The sequence below is a fragment of the Lacerta agilis genome, chromosome 13 (genome assembly GCF_009819535.1).
Source record: "Lacerta agilis isolate rLacAgi1 chromosome 13, rLacAgi1.pri, whole genome shotgun sequence".
Taxonomy (NCBI): Eukaryota; Metazoa; Chordata; class Lepidosauria; order Squamata; family Lacertidae; genus Lacerta; species Lacerta agilis.
In genome coordinates this window covers 225,949-249,363 of record NC_046324.1, presented here as the reverse complement: position 1 = coordinate 249,363, position 23,415 = coordinate 225,949, and the positions used below count along the sequence as shown (strand labels likewise).

Genomic DNA, 23,415 nt, shown 5'->3' with positions numbered 1-23,415 from the left:
GGACAAGGTGGCATTGAAGGTTTCTCAGTCCTCCTGCCAGCCCTCCCGTCGGCAACAAGGGAGTCGACAGCTAACTGACCGCCGATCGCTGGCCCAGTCACCCCCCAGGAATTGTGACAGCTGCGGAAAGGCACACAATCGGCGGGGTTGCAGGTTCCGCGATGTCCAGTGTCGGAAGTGTAAGAGGATGGGTCATATTGCCTGAGTCTTTCGAGCCAGGGTTCGAGCGCTGCGAGATGGAGAGAGGAGAGATCGAGGAACAGGAGATCGTTCAAGAGAGAGGCTGGGGCGTTGGGGCTCAGAGACTGAGATGGTGGGTCAGTGTTCTTCGACCTGTGTCCAGCCCCAAAGTGAGAGAGTACGGCCACCACCAAGGATCACGAGAGTGGTTCGTATAGAGGGGGTGCCCTGTGAGCTGGAAGTGGACTCTGGGTCAGGGTTCACGATCGTTTCAGAGGGCACTTTCTGTAGTTTTTGCCCCCAAGCGGGCCGTGATTGTCTTCGTCCCCTTGATTTCATCTTAAGAGACTTTAATCAGAACCCGGTGCCCGTCCTAGGTGTTGGGAATTTCCGTATTCAGCACAGAAAATTTAAAGGCAAACTGCGAATTGTGGTTGCTGGGGGCCGGCGGCCAGACTTACTGGGGCGTGATTGGTTTGAGGCTTTCGGCATCCGCCTGGAGGGGGCCTACAAGATAGAGTCGGCATCATCATCTTTTGATGCGCTGTGTCAGGAGTTCGCAGTTGTTTTTGATGGACAGTTGGGACGATACAGTGTCCTTTGATCTGGACCCGGCTGTTTGCCCTATCTGACTGAAGCCACGTCGTGTGCCCTTTGCATTGAAACCGAAAATTGATGAGGAGTTGGACAAACTCGTAGAGCAGGGGGTGCTGGAGCCTGTCTCGCATGCCCGCTGGGAGACCCCAATCGTGTGCCCTTTGAAGGCAAACGGCGCAGTACGGATCTGCGCGGATAAGTGTACTTTGAACAAGGCGCTGCAGCAAAATGCCTACCCAGTGCCAGTGGTAAGTCATGTGCTCCCGTCCCTGGCAGGGGGGCAGATTTTTGCGAAATTAGACTTGGTGCAGGCCTACCAACAGCTCCCAGTAGATGACACCACAGCAGATGCGCAGACAATTGTTACTCACCGGGGAGCATTTCGGGTTAAGCGTTTGCAATTTGGGGTCAGTGTGGCCCCAGGAATATTTCAGGGACTGATGGAGCGGCTACCTAAGGGAGTTCCGGGGGTAATTCCCTATTTTGATGATATACTAGTAGCCGGAGCGTCCTCAGAGGAACTGATTTCCCGCCTTCGTGAAGTGCTGGCCCGCCTTGCAAAGGCCGGTCTTAAGGTTAAGCGGGAGAAGTGTTTCTTGGGTGTTCCCCAAGTAGAGTTCCTGGGGTTCCTGGTGGATGCTAAGGGTATCCATCCTACTCCTGCGAAAGTGACTGCCATCAGGAGTGCACCGGCCCCACAGTCAAAGAAAGAGCTGCAGTCGTTTTTGAGGCTCCTCAATTTTTATCATGCCTTCCTCCCACATAAGGCGTCCATCGCAGAACCACTGCATCGGCTGCTGGAGGATCGGAGAACCTGGAAGTGGGGACAGAGGGAAGCCGCTGCTTTCTCCGCAGTAAAGGACTTACTATCGTCCGATAGTGTACTTACCCATTTCCGGGAAGATCTGCCCGTGTCGCTGGCTTGCGATGCATCTCCCTACGGGATTGGAGCCGTGCTGAGCCACTGGTTACCAGATGGATAGGAGGCTCCCATTGCTTATTTTTCTCGCACTTTGTCATCGGCTGAAAGGAATTATACTCAAATCGACCGAGAGGCCCTGGCGTTAGTCGCAGGACTAAAAAAGTATCATGATTATGTTTATGGGCGGCCGTTTGAGCTCGTGACTGATCACAAGCCGTTGCTGGGGTTGTTTGCACCGGGCCGTCAGACACCCCAGATCTTATCAGCCCGCATGTTGCGATGGGGCGTGTTTCTGTCAGCCTACACGTATGAACTGGTGCATCGAGCGGGTAAGGCTCTGGGCCACGCCGATGCCCTTAGTCGACTGCTGTTGCCGGAGCCGACTGAGGATCCCTCGCCGGCGTATGGTGTGATGTCGTTGGAAGATCTGCCGCAACCCCCTGTTAGTGTTGCAGATGTGGCCACTTCTTCAGCAAAAGATCGCACCTTAGTGCATGTTCTAGACTGGGTGTGGAAGGGGTGGCCGGAGGGCAGAGTTACAGAAGAATTCCGGCCATATGAGTCCCGACGAGATGAATTGTCAGCTCATAAAGGATGTCTATTGTGGGGGAGCCGAGTTGTGGTTCCTCCCAAGTTGCGACAGCGAGTGTTGGAAGCGCTGCATGAGGGTCATCCGGGAATCGTGAGAATGAAGGCATTGGCTCGCAGCTATGTGTGGTGGCCGAAAATGGATGAGGCCATCGAAGAATGGGTGCGGAAATGCCATCCGTGCCAGGAATCAAGGCCGGCAATGCCTCAAGCCCCGGTACAGCCATGGGAAGTTACCAAGGAGCCATGGTCACATTTACATGTGGATTTTGCGGGACCCTTCCAGGGACAGACGTTCCTGATTGTGGTAGACTCACACTCCAAATGGTTGGAGGTTATACTGGTGACCCGCATGACTTTGGGTGTTGTTATACGGAATCTGCGAGCCTTGTTTGTGACCCATGGACTGCCCGACGTCATTGTGTCAGATAATAGAGCACAGTTCACATCAATGGAGTTCAAGGATTTTATGAACGTTAATGGAATTCGCCATGTTACCTCGGCCCCGTTCCACCCGTCTACAAATGGTCAAGCGGAAAGGATGGTGCGCACCACTAAGGATGCGCTGCGGCAGATAGTCTATGGAGATTGGCATCAGTGACTATCATCCTTCCTACTATCACAGCATGTAACCACACTCGACAACTGGGAGGAGCCCAGCAGAGCTATTGATGAGGAGGCGCCTGATGACCTGTTTAGACAGATTGCATCCAGATCGTGCGCTGGATCAGCCACAGCCGCAGGAGGCTACAAAGGCGCCTCGGATATTCCAACAGGGGGACCCTGTTTATACTAAGAACTATGGGGCAGGCCCTGTGTGGATTCCAGCCACAGTTTCCAGACCAACGGGCCCTGTTTCGTATGAGGTTGAGGGAGACGGCACAGGTAGCCTTCGCCGCCATGTCGACCAATTACGGCAGCGGTGGCCTGTCTGAGAGGATGGGTCGGCCTCAAGGGAAGTGGAGCAATCGTCCGAGTTGGTCAGCAGAGAACTGGCAGTCACTCATCCCCCTGAGGCAGTTGAGGTTCAAATGGGAGACAGTGAGGCCAGGCCAGTAGAGGTTGAGAGTGGAACCGAGCCACGGCTAGAAGTGGAAGAGACCCAGGTAGGGGGCAGCCCCCAGGAGTCTGAGCTGAGATGGTCCCAGAGGGTGCGAACTCGTCCACGATATCTGAAGGACTTTGACTGCGGGCTGGTACGGGTAAATGGGGGTCAAGTGTGTCAGTGTGTGTGTCACACTTGATGTTGTTGTTTATTTATAATTGGGGTGTTCTTGTCTAAGAGGGGAGGGGTGTTGTGTATTGAAGTGTAGGCACAACACAGGAGTGAGTAGTCAGCAACGGGTTAATGGGAGTGATTATTTTTAATTAGCTACACCTGGGTTGGCTTGGAGCCCAGGTGCTTATATATAGCTGGAGAGCTGGGCTTTTCAGCGTCGTCTGTTACTTACCTGATGAGATGAATAAAGTACCACTACTGGCTGGATGCACTATTTAACAAAGTGGACAGAAAGGCCCCTTCCCACCCTCTGGCACCCTCTGTGGGCAAACGCCTGGATGGTGGATGGTGAGTAAGGTCAGCATTGCAGTGTATCCCATCTTTTATTATAATTACAGTATTCACTTATCACCCGCCCTTCACCCTATTGTCCCAGGGTCTGCTGCAGCATTAAAACACAACACAGGAACACCAAATCACAGTGGACTTTGCTACCAAACTCTGCCATTTTATCCTCACCCACAACCACTTCAAGTTGGGAGATGACCTGTTCCTCCAGATCAGCAGCACAGCAATGGGCACCTGCATGGCCCCACAGTATGCCAACAACGTCAGGGCACATTTGGAACAACGCTTCTTAAACTCCTACCCACTCAAACCTCTCTTGTACCTGCGATACATTGACAATATTTTTATTATCCGGACACATGGTCAGCAGACCCTGGACACCTTCCACCAGACATTCAATGACTTTCACCCCACCATCACCCTAACAATGAACCAATCTATGCAAGAAATAAATTTTCTGGACACTACTATAAAAATACAGGATGGGCACATAGACACCACCTTATACTGAAAACCAACTGACTGACAAACATATCTACATGCTTCCAGCTACCACCCCAAACATCCCAAACAATCCATTGTATATAGCCAGGCTCTATGTTACAGCCACACCTGTTCCAACTTTACAGACAGGGATTCTCACCTAAGAGATCTACAGCAAACCTTTTTGGAACTAAAATATCCACCTGATGAAGTTAAACCAGTGTTTTTCAACCACTGTTCCGTGGCACACTAGTGTGCCGCGAGATGTTGCCTGGTGTGCCGTGGGAAAAATTTGTTTATTTGATTCCTATTCAAGAGAATTACTTTATATATAGTCAATATAGGCACAGAGTTAATTTTTTTAACATTTTCTAATGGTGGTGTGCCTCGTGATTTTTTTCATGAAACAAGTGTGCCTTTGCCCAAAAAAGGTTGAAAAACACTGAGTTAAACAACAGATCAACAAAGTCAGACTGATACCCAGAGAGAACTGCAAGACATACCCAAAAGAGAAAATAACAACTAGTAATCACATACAGATCCCAAGTTAAAACAATTCAACACATCATCAAAGATTTACAACCTCTCCTAGACAACAACAGTTCTCTTTCTCAAGCTCTGAGAGGAAGACCTTTCATCGCCTACAGACAGCCACCCAATCTTAACTCCTCACCCACAATAATACAACAACCAGACTTAACACATGGACACTGGTACCAGAGCCTGCAATAAACCCAGATGCCAACTTTGCTGCCGCATAAACCCGGACAACACCATTACTGGCCCCAACAACATCCAACATACCATCTCAGGACTATTTAATTGCTCATCTTCTAACATTGTGTATGCCATCAAATGCCAACAGTGCCCTTCAGGCCAAACCCTACAGGCCAAACCCTACGCCAAAGGATAAATGGACATAAATCTGACATCAGGAATCACAAGACAGAGAAGCCAGTAGGAGAACACTTCAGTCTCCCAGGACATTCAGTACAGGATCTCAAAGCAGCTGTCCTATTACAAAAGAATTTCAGAATAAGAGTTGAAAGAGAAGTTGCTGAATTACAACTTACAGTCATACCTCGGATTGCATTCGCTGCGGGTTACGCGATTTCGGGTCGTGCTCCGTGCCAAACCTGGAAGTACTGGAACGGATTACTTCTGGGTTTCGGCATGCGCGCATGCACAGCACTAAATCGTGCTTTGTGCAGAAGCACCAAATCGTGCTGCGCACATGCGCAGATACAGCACTTCAGGTTGCGGGCTTTTCATGTTGCAAACAGGTCTCCAGAACGGATCCCGTTTGCAACCAGAGGTACCACTGTATTACTAAACTGAGAACTATTGAGAGATCTGGTTTGAATAGAGATATTGGATTCATGTCTCATTACATATGCTAAAGCTATTTTTGGTCATCTGCATACTATCCCTTGCTTTTTCCTGTAGGACTAATTGCAGTCATTAACAGTCATCAACAGGTTTACCTACCCATTGAGCCAATCACCCATCTCCTACTACCCTTCTGAGAAAAATCCCACCCCACCCTCCCACTATATATAAGGGTCTGGTGACTTCTGTTTCAGTGTATCTGAAGAAGTGTGCATGCACACAAAAGCTTATACCAAGAACAAACTTAGTTGGTTTCTAAGGTGCTACTGGAAGGAATTTTTTATTTTAATTTGTTTTGACTATGGCAGACCAACACGGCTACCTACCTGTAACTGTTAGGTAAGTAGGGTAGGATCATTGCTTTTACAATGGTGCAGTTGGGTAAGCTTAGACTCTGGATTTGATGGGGTGTATCCAAATACCTTAGATCATCATACCCATTTATGCCAATGGGCCTACTCTAAGTACAACTAGCATTGGATGCAGCCCAATGAACTTAGATGGTGGCTTTTCAATAGTGATCTGTATTATGTCAGCTCCCAGCCCTGCTGCCTTTGCAGAGACTTTTCTACCCCTGCTGCCGCCTGGGGCAGGTGCCTGCCTCAAAGTCCTATACTCAGGAAAAACCAGGAGGCAGGAAGAGTCATGGTTTCCTGAAGTGAGGCAGCATTCTGTTGGCACATGGGGAACGTTGAGAGTATGCAGAATCTTGCTGAATCTTTTTGTCTAGACACTTACTTTTGACATTTGGCTGCTTATTTTGGGAATAGTTTCATTTTGTTCTCCTTCAGACTGGCAGAGGAGGGATTTGAAGTGCAAATTAAGCTTGTCTATGTAGGGATTTGGGGGCTGGCTTAATTTGGAATTGGTCTGATTATCTGCTTTCTGTTCACTGAAAACAAAACCCCAAGTCCCTGTGTAGATAACAAGAGTTGAAATAAAGAAAGGCAGGATTCAATCCAGAGAAGATTTGGCTGGAGAAAGTAGCTGGAGAGGAGAGCCTAATGCTCAGGAATTTTTAACGAGGTCAGGAAGGGTGTTGCCCCAAATGAGACTGAAGGGCAGCCAAGATTGGGCAGAACATCCTCCACGGAAGAAAATAAGGACGTCCTCCTGGCACTCCTGTTCCCACACCAAGGATCACTCTGCAAGCCCCATTCTCTTCACAGCTGAACCTCATTGAATGTTTGGTGGCTTTGCTGTCCCTCCACAATGAAAGGCAGGCAGGCTTCTGAATCCCAGGTGCTGGAAGCCACAGGAGGGAAGAGTTGCTCTGGTGCTCAGATCCCGCTTGCGGGTTTCCTTTGGAGGCATCTGGCTGGCGTGTGCGAGAACAGGAGACTGGACAAGGTGGGGTATCCACAAGACTGCATCATAAGATGGCAAACTTTTCTTATTTGTGAGTTAAGTCCTTGGGAGTGAGTCCCATCAAACTCAGAGGATCGTGCTGGTTACCTGGTTTGCAGTCTTCCAAATTAACTGCCTAATTCCAATAATTTTGAGACACAATAAATTCACTGGTGCAAATGCAGATACCATGGCAATAGTGGCACAAGTTTCATATGTTATAATAAAATTAGAGCTCTGCAAGGTCTCTCCGGGTTGCAGACTCCCCTCTGGGGTCGGACCTAATTTTCTTATAACACGTACGCAGACGTGAATGGGTGCATGCAGTGAGAAAGTACAAAACCCAATCAATTATTGCAAATTATAGCAGGTGGCTTGGTTTCTGCATTCTTCCAATGCTATCCCTTCTTTTTGTGCCCAGAAGATGCAGTTTTATGCCCAAGTAAGTCCGAAGGGTGGCCACCGTGCAGCAGCAAGAGCAGAGGGCAGTCCGCTGTGCCTGCCTCGTGTATTAGGCAGTCCATCTGAATTATTTATTGCCAAAAACTGGGTTGTTTCTTCATTTGCATTAGCGTGAGGTGGCAGCTGGCTAGTGAGGACTCTTGGCTTCATTCTTTATGGATTCAGAGTCTTGTGAACACGAAGAGAGTCCTGCTGAAGTCCGTAGTGGCTAACGGGATGCCTCTTGCTTGGTTGGGGCTAGCCGAAGACATTTTGTTGCCTGAGGCAAAGGACAAGATGGTGCCTTCCTCCCCTTCTGCATGCATCATCTTACCAGACCAGCAGTTAAATTTTATTTGTGATTATGGGGCAGCATCTTCCACTGTACCTGAGGGTTGCAGACTTGCTTAGGGACCCCAGAGCATGCTAGTTGAGGAGACCCTGGGAAAATGGAGATGGCTACAGCCCCCCGGATTCTCATTCTGTCTAATGGTAGGGCCAGCCTTGTTCTTGGCGTTGTCTTAGACCAATAGTCCTTTTCACTTGTGTGGCGTTGATGTTAGCAAGCCTTCCAATCTCTGACTTTTGTCTTCTGGGTTTCTGGGGGTTTTCCTGTTGTTATTCTGTCTCTCACAGCTACAATAAACCTACCATAAAATTATGGACTGGTCATTTTTTTGTCAGAGGGCAAACGGGCAAATTTAGCAGGGGATCAAATACTCCCCCCCTCACTGTAGCCAGGAGGTTAACTAACTAACTAACTAACAAACTTACCAACGAACGTATTTTTCGCTCCATAGGACGCACCGGACCATAGGGCGCACCTCATTTTTAGAGGAGGAAACAAGAATTTTTTTTCTCTGGTTTTCCTCCTCTAAAAGCCCTGTTTTTTTTTTTTTTTTTTTTTTTTTTTGAGGATCAGCTAAAAGTTTTGCAGCTTTTTTGCAAAGGGAAAAGCCCTGGCTTTTTTGAGGATCAGCTAAAGGTTTTGCAGCTGTTTTTGCAAAGGCAAAAGGCCTTTTTTAGGATCAGCTAAAAGTTTTGCAGCTTTTTTTGCAAAGGGAAAAGCCCTGGGGGTTTTTTGGTTTATTATTATTATTATTATTTTTGAGGATCAGCTAAAGGTTTTGCAGCTTTTTTGCAAAGGGGGAAAAGCAAAGCTCCTTTTGCAAAGGGGGAAAAGCAAAAAGGAAAAGCCCCATTTTTATGGGGTTTAACTCACATTTCTGAAAAATCTTAAGGAAAGGGAGCCATTTCTACTGTTTCCAGACAGATAATCTAATCAGCCAGTCACATGTCGCTGGGGAAACAAACAACCTCCCTCTGCAGCACATTCAACAAAGGAGGGCGGGGCTGAAAGGGAGCCGGGACTCTTATCTCTCTCCCGATCTCTTGCTGATCAGCTGCTGAGGGGGTCCTTTCAACACTCCCTTTTCTCTTTGTAAAATAAAAAGCACAATCTGCTTTTGGCCCCTGGGCAATTCGCTCCATAAGACGCACAGGTATTTCCCCTTACTTTTTAAGAGGAAAAAAGTGTGTCTTATGGAGCGAAAAATACGGTAACTGCTTGATTGTAAAACAAAACAAAACATCAGTTTACAGAAAAGATACAATTTGAGCAGACCTCGTATAGGATTCCACTGTTAGTAAACTTTAGATCAGCCACAGTTTTCTAGTTTAGTTGCAACAGGAAACTAGTTAACTGCAACTTCCTGGCTTTTTTGCTTGCGCAAATGCTTAAAGCTTGTTTATATCAAAGGTTATTGATATGACGATCCAAATGTGGCCCCTCTCTTTCTTTCCCAGTCTGTCTTGCTTGAGGTCAAACTGCACTTTTAATCATTTATTTCCACACTTAAGAACTAGATTGCAGCATGCTTAGCTTGGAGAAGGGGGACAGTGATTTTAAGGAAGATATAAGGAAGTCAAGAAGTCAAAGCAAGGTCAGAACACAGTTAGTCTTTTTGCAACCTTCTGGTTCCAAAATTAACTTAAGCCAACAAGAAACCCCAACCTGTTAAAACCATTGTGGTAATCATTACTACCTTGGAATGTGAGACAGTTTATTTGAGATTGTTAGGTAGAACTGAAATAGTTTGCATTAGTGTAAAATAAGAATCAGGACCAGGAAGACTGAGAGCAGGTTTAGGCACCAATAAAATAAAAAATAAAAAATGGGCCCCTCAGGGTGGAATGGCTATTTTTTTTAACAAGGCTATAAAATAAATGTGCAGTCTCATTTTTATGTTAAGAATAGATATGATAATATTTGTACCTGTTGAGAATATTAAGATCCTAATGACTAATATCAACAAACCCCATGATTGTAGTCGAACAAACCATATACTTTAAATATTAAGCTTGTACATACATGTAACACAACACAATGTGCACTACACAACTTTGTTGCATTTGCACGGTGTTCACTTACAAAAACATACAAATGCAACTGTGCATAGTAAGATGTGTCTGGGCTGTCAAAGTGCAGAAGTCCGTATAGGAGTCGAAAATGCTTGAAAATTCTCGGTTCACAGCACAAGTTTGCAAGCTTGTTACTCAGGATTGTGCATGCATTGGATATTAACTATATATTTTGTTGAGAATTACACAAAGCATGTCAGATAGCCAGGCACCAGAAAATTGCACCAGGTCCCCACGCCCCACTCTCATTGGCCCTGATAAAAATGTGCCAGGTATCCAATTGCAATGTTTCTCAAATTTGGGTCCCCAGCTGTTGCTGGACTACAACTCCCATCATCCCTAGGTAGCAAGACCAGTGGTAAGGGGTGATGGGAGTTGAAGTCCAACAACAGCTGGGGACCCAAATTTGAGGAACTCTGACTTAGAGGGATTAACACCCAGTTTATTCTGCAGCCACTGAGCATGCTCAGTCCTCATCGGACTGTTTTCAGACTGTTTTTTCATTCCTGCTTCTGTAAACCTCAAGTTTCCCCTTGGGCCTGGGTGTTCATCAGTTTTGTTGAATTAATTAAACTAAATAGCTTTAACTGGATTTTGAATAAATGCAATTATTTGTTACTGGTCTGAATTTTATTGTGTTAATATCTTCCTTAGTGGGTTATGTAAACTGCTATTCTGAATGTTGCTTTTTTATAGGGTTTGATAGGGGGCACTGGGGATGAATCAAAGGGGTGGGGGGTTATCCAAAATGAAGTTGGGAACCACTGGTTTAAAACAACTGTGCAAACGGTGCCTTTTAAAAGGGGAGACTGACGATTCTGAGTGGGGTACCCTCCATCTAATGGTGTTGCCTTTGCATGCTGTCTCTCTCTGCCCCGCTCCCCCTGGGCAGGTGCCTTTGCCAAGGTGAAGGAGAGCCAGAGGATGAGCGACGAGGGGAAGATGGACCAGGAGGAGGCAGACGGGATCCGCAAGCGCTGCCGCGTGGTGGGCTTTGCCTTGCAGGCGGAGATGAACCACTTCCACGAGAGGCGCATCTTGGACTTCAAGAGGATGATGCAGTCGTACCTCAAGCAACAGATCATCTTCTACCAGAGAGTCAGTCAGCAGCTGGAGAAGACCTTGCGGATGTATGACAGCCTCTAGTACCTCCCGGCTCTCATTTGCCTGGCATCAGGAGGATGAGCTAGGCTTGCATTTTCCTCTGCGCCTGGACAAGAGTACCTCTGGGCATGAGAAGTGTGCCTTCCTACCATACAGCCAGGCTTGCACTTTTAAGGGGGTTTAGGAATGGGGGGTTGAGGTGGAGGGCTCATTGCCAGGTGGGCTTGGGTGCCTTTGAAGCCCCTCAGTATGCACACAATCAAAAAGGGAAGCTTGCAGCACCAGCAACCCAACTCCACGTTGTAGCTTCTCTATTTGTCCATACTGAACGGAGAGGCAAAACGACATTCCAGCAAACACACCATCCTGTCTTCTTCCTGATCTGCATTGTTTACAGAGGAAGTGAGAAATTATGTTTTGTAGACAAATTGGAAACAGAACTTTTGTCATTTTGGAGTTTATTCTTTGCTCTCTGCTGCTTCTCAGGCTTGATCTTCTAGAGTTTTCTCATCCTAATTGTGCCCTGCCCCCCTCTGAATTGATGAATGAGATCAGGGTTGTTTGTTGCTTATCACAACTCAAGTACTTTCTAGGTAGGTTGTGGTGAGCTTAAATAAGTGTTTTTTTAAAAAAGGCAGAGGGATTGGAATGTAAATTTTGGTGTAACAGAATGGATCTTTTGGGGAAATAACACAAACACACAAGGTATCAGCACCTTTGTATTTTTTTCTAAACTGTCCACAGAGATAACTATAGGATTGTTATTTTTTTGTATTCTAAAATCAAAACAATACTTGGGAACCACAATTTTTACATTCTGCTTGGTTTGTTACTGAAAGAGTATTTTGGGGCAAAATTCAAAGGGTCCATTGTACGGTCATTAATTAGTTTTTTTTTAATGGATGCAGGAGCCTTTGTTCATGGAGACTGGGGCAAAGGATGGTCTGAAAAAGGTTCAGACACATTGACAGACACATTGCCATGCTGTGTTGCCTTGGCAGAGGGAGGCTGCACGGGGGGGGGGGGTCCCATTTGACTCTTTGTACTCAGGCTAGTGATATGAAAGGGGGTCTTCCCCCTCAATTCCTCAGTGTCATCTCCCAGGATCTGCCAGCCTGGGGCTGGAAATGCAACCAGCACAAGCCCTGGCTGAGCAGTCTTTGCCCATAGCCTGGGGAGTAGGATTGCACGCATGAGACTCGCTCCTGACATCTTGAAGATCATAACACACATATTTGCAAATACATTAGAAAGGGGAAACAGAGGCAGATAGGTATGTCTGTGTCAACCTTGATTAGCAAGCCTGGACTTGACATGAAGAGATTTCAGAATGGAAAGGATTTGGCAGCAGTGCATTAACACACATAGGCAGATGTGCACTTCAGAAAGTAAGGTGGAAAGCTTTAGGGAAATAGAAAGAGTGATTAGTTTTAGATATTGCAAAACGTGGACATTTTAGAGAGAAAACTGGCTGGTAAAACCAGCTATTCAAGTGAAAAGGAAGGAAAACCCAGGAGGGAACCTAACCACACTTGTTCAGATTTGGAAGTTGCTTTGATCAGCATTCCCCAAACCCATGTCCCCCAGATTTTGTTGGGTCTCCCATCTCCCCTGACTATTGGCAGTGCTGCATGGGGCTGAAGGGGGATCCTGACCCTTGCTCTGGAGGTTTTGCCCAAAGCAAGGATGCCCCTTGAAAAGCCCAAGGGTGGTGGTAGTTGGGGGGCAGTGATGGGAGGCCTCCAGCCAGATAGGGATGCCCTGCAGTCACATCCAGCCAATGAACCTTCCTTGCTGCAGTGTATTGAGAAGCAGGTCCTTGCTGTGGGAACAATGATGTTGAAGTTAAGGAGTGTCCTTGTTTTCATTTGCAAAAAGTTGGAAGTCCGAGTCACATGGGCAGGTGGGGTGGGAGTAGGCAAACACAGGAAAGGGAGCAATGACAGGATTAAAGAGCTACGGGTGGAGCGTGACCTCTTGTTATTCAAAGCTACTTCACAATTGTGCCTACAAGACAGGATTCTGGGAAGAGGGATGGATGTACATGTCTGTAGGTATAAATTGCTTCCAGGCAGGCGCCTTTCCTTGGCTGATTGGGAGGGTGTCAAAGTAAGGGGGGTAGTTACTGTCAACACTTGCTGGCTGATAGATTGGGCTGGTGCGTGGGCTTTGTTTTCTCAGGGAAATATTGAGAATAAATTACAGCATAGAAAGGAAACCAGGCCTGGCTTGGACTTACTCCAGAGTTTCTTGCGGTACCAGAGAGTTGTTTAAGCCTGGAGTCAGCAACTCCTGCTGCTGAAAAATGCAGAGAAGCAACAAGTAATTTGCTTACCAATGTTCTTATATCAGCATTGTGATTTCCATGTCATTTTCATAAACTAGGCAGACCCAATGTGCACCAGTTCTGCAACATGAATTTCCTGTCCCAGTCATAATACAACACAGCCCTGGCACAGTGCTTATGCTTAGACCTCTGACGCATGAGGCCTCTGAAACAACAAGCTTCCTTCTACTTGTGCTCCAGTTTTAGATCATTTAGCCTGTTCCAAAAGCAGTTTCAAACTTCTGTGACCATGAGGGCTAGACACTTAAGCCAGCAAACCAACCTCAAATTGTCTCACAAAGAGATTGCACATTTTGGATTCTAAGACAGCCTCTTAAGGGTAGATTTAGGTTCAGTTGCACTGGGCACGGAATCTCATGGGGGCCACATCATAGTTGATGATGTAGAATGGAAGACTAGAGACCGGGGTGCCAAATTTTGGCATCGCACACACGGCACCACTGAAATGTGAGACCCCAAGGGCTGCCACTGCCCGTGGCTCTTTGAATGTTGCTGCAATGCAATCATCCCTCACAAATGTTCCTGGGTCGCTCTGCTACTTTTGCATGGCATGTGGCCCCTGGAAAGTCGTCCAGAAGGCAATGTGACCCTCAGGCTGAACCCCCACCCCACCCCTGGTATAGGATATTGTTGGCCTCCAGCATCCACAAGTCTGAGCCAGCATGGTCAGGAATGATGGGAATTGGGGGTCCAACAACATGATGGGTATACAGGGTATTCTGTGTTTTCGTTTCGTATTTTTATGTTGTGAACCACCCTGTGATCTTCGGATGAAGGGCGGTATACAAATTTAATAAATAATGATGATGACATTAATGATAACTTTTGGAGGGCCAGAGTTCTAAAGCCCTGATCCAACCAGTCTTCCAATATAACAGGCATGTCCAACTCCCAAGAGACTGATCTACTCCCAGTATATAAAAAAACTGGCAGTGATCTACCAAAGGTGGCAACTAAATGGGGGGAGTTTTGCGAAGGGTTGTTTAGCTTTTTTTTTGGGGGGGGAGGCCAGTGTTGTTTCTCAGTGATCACTTCCTATTGTCCCACAATCTACCTGGAGCACCCCGATCACAATCTACATCACCCCTGCAATATAGCATCCCTTGCAGAAGTGTGTGTTTCCAGGGGGGGATGGAATTCTCGGTGGATTTTTCCTAGCAGCAGCAGGGCAGGACCCTGGCAACGCCCCTTTCACCTGCTGTGTAACTAAGTGGCTATGGGGAACTTGACAGCTCCACCTCATATTTTAACCCTGCCAGCTGCCACACTGGAAGGCAGGCAGCCATCTCTGATTAGGTTCCCTTCCCTGTCCTCTGTATCGTCAGACCCAGCTTCTGACACGAAGGCTGGGATTCTGAGCTGGGATTCACTAAGCTTCACTCACGGAGGTGGAACTTGTGGCAACTTCTAACAGCCCCAGCAAGTGTGACCAGTGGTCAGGGCCAATGGCAGCAACATCCGGGGGGGGCATGCAAGTTGCCTCATATATTCCAGCTCTGCTGACCCTGGAGAGAGAGAGATGCAGAGAACTGAAGCATCACGTACCCCTGACTACAACGTCACGACAACTACTGCTGCAATTTCACCAAGCAACGCACACACAGTCTCTCTCCAGAGAGGTTCACCTGCTCCAGGTTGGGGTTTGCAGAGGACAAGCTTCCATGGAGTGCAGGGTAGTTTGCAGGAGAACAGGACCATGGTTAGCTCCCTGCAGAGGTGGCATCTAAGAGCAGAAGAGTACATGTTGCTCTGGCAATAGACTACAGGCAACTCCCCACTTACTTGGGGGTTATATTTCTGGCCCCCTGTGCAAAAGTGAAATCATGTAAAGTGGGGAGCACTCTCTAAACATTCTTTAAAAGTCCTATGCTACTCTTTTCAATCCATATATATATATAAAATACTGTATCCAAAAATATCCACAATTAACATTGAAGCTATAGGGCTGGCCAGAGGCTGGAGGATGTGAGGGACAGTGGCTGCTGCTGCTGCGCTACCTAGAGGTGCCAGCTTTGGAGGTGGGCAATGTCTAGAATCCCACTAGCAACTTAGCAACTTGATTTAAGGGAAGATTAGAAAAATTCACGGAGGTGCACCTTCAAATATCTGAACAGCTGTCAAATGGATGATGGAGCAAGCTTGTTTTGTGCTGCTCCAAAGAATAGGATGGCTTCCTGACAAAACATCAGGAAGAACTCTCCTTCACTGGAGGCTTTTAAGCAGAGGTTGGATGGTCATCTGCCAGGAATTCTTTAGCTGAGATTCCTGCACTACAGTGGGTTGGACTAGGTGAGCCTTGGAAGTCCCTTCTAATTCTGCAAGTCTGATTTGTTCTCCATCCTCCTAGTCCATTTTCCTTCTGTGTTGTGTTTTAAAAAAATAAGCCTGAAGGTAAGGACCATTAATAATAATAAAAAGCAACGTGTAAGTTGCTGTGGGAGCATTTTGGGGCTTAAGATTGGAATTATTAGTTAATACAATTAATACAGAGTACAAATAAGTAAATTATAAGGCCATCAGTGCCTTATTATTTAGTCATTGTGGCTAAATGCTACCTCCAGATTTAAATAACATAAGCACCTAAGAATGTAAGAGGAGCCTGCTGGATCAGGCCAGTAGGGCCCTTCTAGTCCAGCATCCTGTTCCCACAGTGGCCAACCAGATAGACTTGGAAGGGAAGCCGAGGGTCATCTTGTTCAACCCCAAGTCAGAAATCTCCATGAATTTGTCTAATCCTCTTCACTGCATTCTGTGGGAGTGAGTTCCATGGTTTAACTCTGCACTGTGTGCAGATGGACTTCCTTTTATCTGTCCTGAATCTTCCAGCATTCAGAGGGAGCATGGCTCTGGATACCGGTCTGTGGGGACCTCAGGTGGAGACAGGCTTCCCAGAGGCATCAGGTTAGGAAGTGGGGATGTGTTGGATTTGCTTATGGACGCCATGCTGTTGTTGTGCAAGAGGGCTTAACAACTTGTTTGTGCCACATGTTGGAACCAGATGTTCCAAGTCTGCCTGTCCTCCAGCTCCCTCCCTTCATATCACATTCTTCCTTTCTGACCGAGTCTCAGGGAATCAAACACCCCTTTCCTCCCCTTTTGCTTGCAAGGAGAGGCAGGCAGGAGGAAGCCTATTTTCCTTCTGGTGCTGCTAGTGAAAGAAAGTGAAACAATAAGAGATGCAGCTCTGGAGACCTTCTCTTAAGACCCAAAGCAGAGCATCTGCTGGATCCGGCCAAAGGGGTCCAGCTGGTCCAGCCTCCTGTTCTCACAGTGGCCAACCAGATGCCCCCAAGGAAACCTGCAAGCTGGATTTGAGCACAAGAGCAGCCCTCTTCCCTCCTGGGGTCTCCCTGTTGCTCCAGCTTCAAGACGTAGCACAGATGCCGAGTCACAGAGAGAGTCACTAACTGGCCAATGAGCTCAAGAGCCCAGACCGTTGACCTGATATCCCTTAATCATCTATAGAGGGCACTGGGCCGTTGCCATAGCAACTGGCTTGGTTAACATTGCACCTGTTGGCTTATCTGAGACTGGGGTGATTCGTGTCCATGAAGAAATAGCCCCATCCTCCATGTCCAGCTGCTCCTACATCTCTCTGAGAAGTCTGGGATTGCACCTATGGCCTTTGGTGTGCAAAGCAGATGCTCTGCCACTGGGCCATGGGCCTCCCCCAAGTCTTCCTGGGAAAGGGTCGCCAGTGTCCCTGCAGTTTGCGATGGTCTTCCAGTGTCATGCAGGTCACAAAGAGATGTGTCCTATTGGCTTTTTTTTGTATTTGTTTTTGTTTTAAAGACCAGCTGCTCTGCTGCCTCACTGTATTCCTCCAACAAGATGAACTTGAGCTCTTGGTACAGCAAACTAAATACGACATAATAGGCATCACTGAGACCTGGTGGGATGAGTCTCATAATTGGAATGTAGTAATAGAAGGATACAATCTATTTCAGAGAAATAGACCAAACAGGAAAAGAGGAGGAGTGGCGTTATATGTCAGGGATGTGTATACCTGTGAAGAGATCCCGGATTTAAAACTTCAAAGCCAAACTGAGAGTATCTGGGTCAAAATTAAGGGAGAGAAAAATAACAGTGATCTCATTGTGGGAGTTTACTACAGATCCCCAAGCCAAACTGAGGACACAGATGATGCCTTCCTGGAACAGATGACCAAGCATTCAAAAGGAAGTGAGATAGTAGTAACGGGGGATTTCAACTATCCTGATGTTTGTTGGATGTCAAACTCAGCCAAGAGCATAAGGTCGAACAGATTCCTCAATGGCCTTGCAGACAATTTCATTGTCCAGAAAGTGGGAGAAGCAACAAGAGGATCAGCTAATTTAGATCTGGCCCTAACCAATAGTGATGACTTGGTAAGTGGGGTAGAAGTGGCAGGATCATTAGGTGGGAGTGATCATGCTCTTCTGGAGTTTATTATACAGCGGAAAGGAGCAACCAAGCATACTATGACTCAAATTCTAGACTTTAAGAAAGCCAATTTCAGAAAACTTAGGGAAACGCTGGGTGTGATCCCATGGTCAGTAATACTAAAAGGGAAGGGAGTTCATGATGGATGGGAGTATGAAGCAGATGATTTAGCAGGGGAAAGAAAGCCCAGAATAAGTAAGGAGGTAGTACAAGAATACTTGGCTAGTTTAGATGTATTCAAGTCTCCAGGGCCAGATGAACTACATCCAAGAGTATTAAAAGAACTGGCAGAGGTGATTTCAGAACCATTGGCAGTAATCTTTGAGAATACCTAGAGAACAGGTGAAGTCCCAGCAGACTGGAGGGGGGCAAATGATGTCCCTATTTTCAAAAAGGGGAAAAGAGAAGACCCAGACAATTACTGCCCAGTCAGCCTGACATCAATACCAGGAAAGATTCTAGCGCAGATCATTAAGCAAACAGTCTGTGAGCACCTAGAAAGGAACGCTGTGATCACTAAAAGTCAGCATGGGTTTCTGAAAAATAAGTCATCTGATCTGATCTCATTTTTTTTGACAGAATTACAAGCCTGGTAGATGACGGGAACGCTGTGGATGTAGCCTATCTTGATTTCAGCAAGGCCTTTGACAAGGTGCCCCATGATATTCTTGTAAAGAAGCTGGTAAAATGTGGGCTAGAAAATGCTACTATTCAGTGGATTTGTAACTGGCTGACTGACCGAACCCAAAGGGTACTCATTAACGGCTCTTCTTCATCCTGGAGAGAAATGAATAGTGGGGTGCCACAGGGTTCTGTCTTGGGCCCAGTCTTATTCAACATCTTTATCAATGACTTGGATGATGGGCTTGAGGGCATCCCGATTAAGTTTGCAGATGACACCAAATTGGGAGGGGTGGCTAATACCCCAGAGGACAGGATCACACTTCAAAATGACCATAACAGGTTAGAGAACTGGGCACAGCAAACAAGATGAATTTTAACAGGGAGAAATGTAAAGTACTACCCTTGGGCAAAAATAAAAATAAAAATAAAAGGCACAAATACAGCATGGGTGACCCCTGGCTTGAGAGCAGTACATGTGAAAAGGATCTTGGTAGACCATAAACTTGACATGAGTCAACAGTGTGATGCAGCAGCTAAAAAAGCCAATGCAATTCTGGGCTGCATCAATAGGAGTATAGCATCTAGATCAAGGGAAGTAATAGTACCACTGTATTCCGCTCTGGTCAGACCTCACCTGGAATACTGTGTCCACTTCTGGGCACCACAGTTCAAGAAGGATACTGACAAGCTGGAACGTGTCCAGAGGAGGGCAACCAAAATGGTCAAAGGCCTGGAAATGATGCCTTATGAGGAACGGCTTAGGGAGAAGAGAAGATTAAGGGGTGATATGATAGCTATGTTCAAATATATTAAAGGATGTCATATAGAGGAAGGAGAAAGATGAACCACAAAATGCCCCCCCCCCCCGGAAAGAAGGAGTGAGGCCAGCTCTACATCAGAAACAAGGGGAAAGTAAATGTCTGCATCAGGATCAGCCCTGTGGATCCTGCCACCTGAGGAGTCACCACAGCTTGCCTAGTGGGCGGGCTGGTCCTCGCCAGTGGGCAGGAATGATGGGAGTTGGACTGTCGGTTCCCTCACTTTCTCATTTTGTAATTTTAAATTCAGTTCTCCGCATATTTGCAGCAATGTGCAATTTTATAAAATTTATAAAATTATAAAAATACCCCTTGTGAGTGAGACATGGTCTGAATGCACAAGCGTAGCCATATGTCTGTGGAGCTGTATGTGGGTTTCCTCTTATGTAGGATGGCTTCTGAGCATACCAAAGCTGCCCAGAAATGACATTTTAATAGGCAATTCCTGGCAAGGTTTAACTTTGGGGTGTGGGTGGGTGTTTTTGTTTTGGTCTCTGTATGGGGAAGGAAAGGGGGATTACCTTCTTGAACCTAAGAGCAGAAGAATAGCCTGCTGGATCCAGCCAAAGGGGCCCATCCAGTCCAGCCTCCTCTTTTCTCAGTAGCCAACCAGATGCTTGTGGGAAACCTGCAAGCAGGATTCGAGCACAAGAGCAGCCCTCTCTCCTTGGTTTCCAGCAGCTAGTTTTGTGCATGTATGAAATATAAATTCTTCACTAACTGATATTGTGTCAGCCTGTGGTAGAAAAAAAAGCCTATCCGTTCCTTAACCTTCCTGGTTTTTTTATTATTTTACATTTCAACCCTGAACCTACTTCACTCCCCCCTCCCAGCCTCACAGGGCTTTTAAGGAGTGGCTGGCACAGCAATGAGATTGCTCAGATGGCTCCTGATGCCATCATGTGGCTGGAATAAAACCTGCCTCTGAGGACTCCTTGCTTTCCCTGCCAGCTACAACAGTTGCCAGCCGCTACCACCATATTCCATACCTTAACACTTGATAAAAGGCTCTCCCATGCTGCCGAAATCCAGCTGAAATCCAGCCCAGGCCCAAGATCCCAAAATAGAATGCTACCCAGGCATCACCAGGAATGGGACACCTGCTGCCAACAGACACTGTATTTTTTTAAAGTGGGGAGAGGGGTAATAAAAGCAGAGCATTGAGCAAGACTGCTTCCATTTAACATTCCTCCCAGTTCTTTGTGGCCTGGCTTTGAAGGATATGTTTGATACCCCCCACCCCTACTTGTAAGTGCATGCTGTGCTACAGTGTCTAAGCAATGCAGGGAAGGAAGGAAGGAAGGAAGGAAGGAAGGAAGGAAGGAAGGAAGGAAGGAAGGAAGGAAGGAAGGAGGTTGCATCTTATGGCATTTTTCAGCAATTGTGCTTTATGGAAAAATGGGTTATGCCTACAGTCCTTGGATTCCACACTGCATTTGGGAAGGAGTTATTTCTTGCATCATGACCTCCAGGTCCCAGAAGTGAGCTAAACTGAAAGGCAAGCTAAAGGTTATTTTTGTTTGCACCACTCTAATTTATAACCCTGGAACTTTCTCCCCCTCCCCTTCCTGCCTTCCTTCTCCAGTAACAGACGTAATGGTTGTTGCCCTAGGTCCTGCAAATAATTCAATAATTCAATAAAGCTGACATAGCGGGAGAGAGCTGGAAATCCCCATGGCTTGTGGGAATGTTCAGGGAGGCAGGAGAGGATATATTATTTAATTCCTAACTTGTGTTAGCAAGTTCTATATATTAGCAGAGTTTAAACATCCCCCCCTTTTAAATTTGCACAGCGGTTAGCTTGTTGCAGGCTTGTCTGAGCCTCTCTCTATAAGATTCCTGGTAAGATATCTTCTTGTCCCTCTTAAAAAGAATAGACACAACAATCTAATAATCTAACAAGATTTTCTAATCCAGGCACGTCCAACAGGTAGATCACTGGTAGATCACTGGCTCCCCCCAAAGAAGCTCAACAACTTTGGCTCCCCTAAAAAAAACTCAACATTTATGCCTTGTACCCCAAAAAAGCGGGGCTTTCCTCCTCCGTCAAACAAGCTCAACTTCTTTGACCTGAACCCCTAAAAATGGGCCTTCTTCCTTCCTAAAAGAAGCTCAACAACTTTGACCTGATCACCACAAAATGGGGTAGATCACTGCCAGTTTTTAACTCTGTGAGTAGATCGCAGTCTCTTGGGAGTTGGCCACCCCTGGTCTAATCTAATAAGTCAATATAAAAGTAGTTTACTCACAATCATTCAGTTCACAGTTGGATCCCTGAAGGCAGACTTAGGTTACAAAACTATATACACATGTGATAATAATAATAATAATGTGGAACTATCCCCAGGGGCATAGGAAGGGAGGGATGGAGGGGGCGAGCCAACCTGGGTTCCACTATGGGAGGGGTGACAAGATGGCCCCTGCCTCCCCCTAGTTGTAGAGCAGCCGAGGGTGCGTGCTCATGTGGCGTCCGTACAGGCTGCCGCGCATGTGCAGCAGCTCATGCAGCCACCATGCGCAAGCGGCAGCCAGTACAAACTGTGCACGCACAGGATGCCGCACATGCACAGTCCATATGGGCTGCACCGCCCCGGGTGCTGGAGAGGGTTCCTCCGCCACTGACTATCCCATAAGGGAGTTAATTGTGGAAGCAAGGGGAAAATGGGAAGGCCCCTAGGCCAGACGGCATTCCAATAAAAGACAGTGGTGCCTTGCAAGATGAAATTAATTCGTTCCGCGAGTGTTGTTGTATAGCAGAAATTTTGTCTTGCAAAGCACGGTCGGAGGAAGCGCGGTTTTACGAAAAAAACAACAACCGCAAAACGTTTCCGTTTTGCGAGTCGCGGCCATAGGAAAATTCGTCTTGTGAGTCACCCAGCGAGTTTTTCGTCTAGCGAGGCATTCGTCTTGTGAGGTACCACTGTATTACAAGAAATTAAGTCAACAAATAATTTCTCCTTTGAGGGAGGTAATGAATAATATAATGAAGACAGGACAGATTTCCAAGACATGAGAAGAAGCGTACTTTACGCTAATACCTAAACAAGGAACGGAACTAACAAGTATAAACAACTATAGACCGATATCCCTGTTAAACAATGATTATAAATTATTCGCAAATATAAGGGTCCAGAAATTTAAAAAGATTTTGCCTCTGCAAATTCATTCAGATCAGGCAGGTTTTTGCCAGGATGTCAGTTAAAAGATAACATGCGTAACATACTAAATATAATTGAATACTTAGAAATCAAAATAAATAAACAAGCTGCACTAATCTTTATCGACGTGGCAAAGGCGTTTGATGATGTGTCCTGTTTTTTATGAAAAAGAATTTGGAAGCAATGGGGTTAGGCATAAACTATATGAGGTTAATAGAAGCAATCTATAAAGCACAAAATGCGAAACTTATAGTAAACAATAGACTAACAGAAAGTTTCCCAATCACAAAGGTGCCCCCTGTCACCTTTATTGTTTATAGCAACATTGGAAGTTTTGCTTCAAAAATTAAGAAAGACAGAAAACATTATAGGAATAAAACAGGGAATAAAATAATACAAGGTGAAAGCATTCGCGATGATATAGTTGTAACACTCCAGGAACCACATCTCTCAACAGGGGAAGCCTTAAGAGTTATTGAAGAATTTGGATTAATGGCAGGACTTAAAATTAACAAAGATAAAACAAAAATGATGGTAAAAAACCTGACTGTGGAACAATCAGAACAGCTACAAAGGGAAACTGGAATAACAGTGGTAAAGAAAATAAAATACCTGGGTGTCTGGCTATCCCCGAAAAACATAAATCTCTTTAAAGACAATTACAGTGGTGCCCCACTAGACGAATGCCTCGCTAGACGAAAGGCAATCGCTAGCGTAAGGCTGCCTCGCAAGACGAAAAAGTCAATGGGCTTGCCTCGCAAGACGATTTTTTTTCCCCTGCGAAAACCGCTATTCTGCCTTGGTGCTTCGCAAGACGAAAAATTTGCTATACGAAGACACTCGCAGAACGAATTATTTTCATCTTGCGAGGCACCACTGTATATAACAACATGGAGAGAAGTGAAAACAAACTTTGAAATATGGAACAGATTGAAGTTATATTTTTGGGGGAGGATAGCGGCCATTAAGATGATTGTTTTACTCAAGATGCTTTTTTTATTCCAAAC

General features: G+C 46.2%; 1 protein-coding gene across 2 annotated transcripts in view; it reads left to right on the top strand.

Moving 5' to 3' along the window:
* Positions 1–23,415, top strand: part of SNX33 (sorting nexin 33) — a 92,541-nt gene that overhangs the window by 34,408 nt on the left and 34,718 nt on the right. Inside the window, exon 2 of one of the 2 annotated variants that reach the window (XM_033167721.1) lies at positions 10,828–11,901. The exons of the other annotated variant lie outside the window; for it this stretch is intronic. Within the exon in view, the coding sequence (XP_033023612.1) occupies positions 10,828–11,081 (254 nt within the window). The 3' untranslated portion in view covers positions 11,082–11,901. Of the gene's footprint in view, positions 1–10,827; positions 11,902–23,415 lie in introns of those variants that run through there. 2 annotated transcript variants of the gene reach the window in all.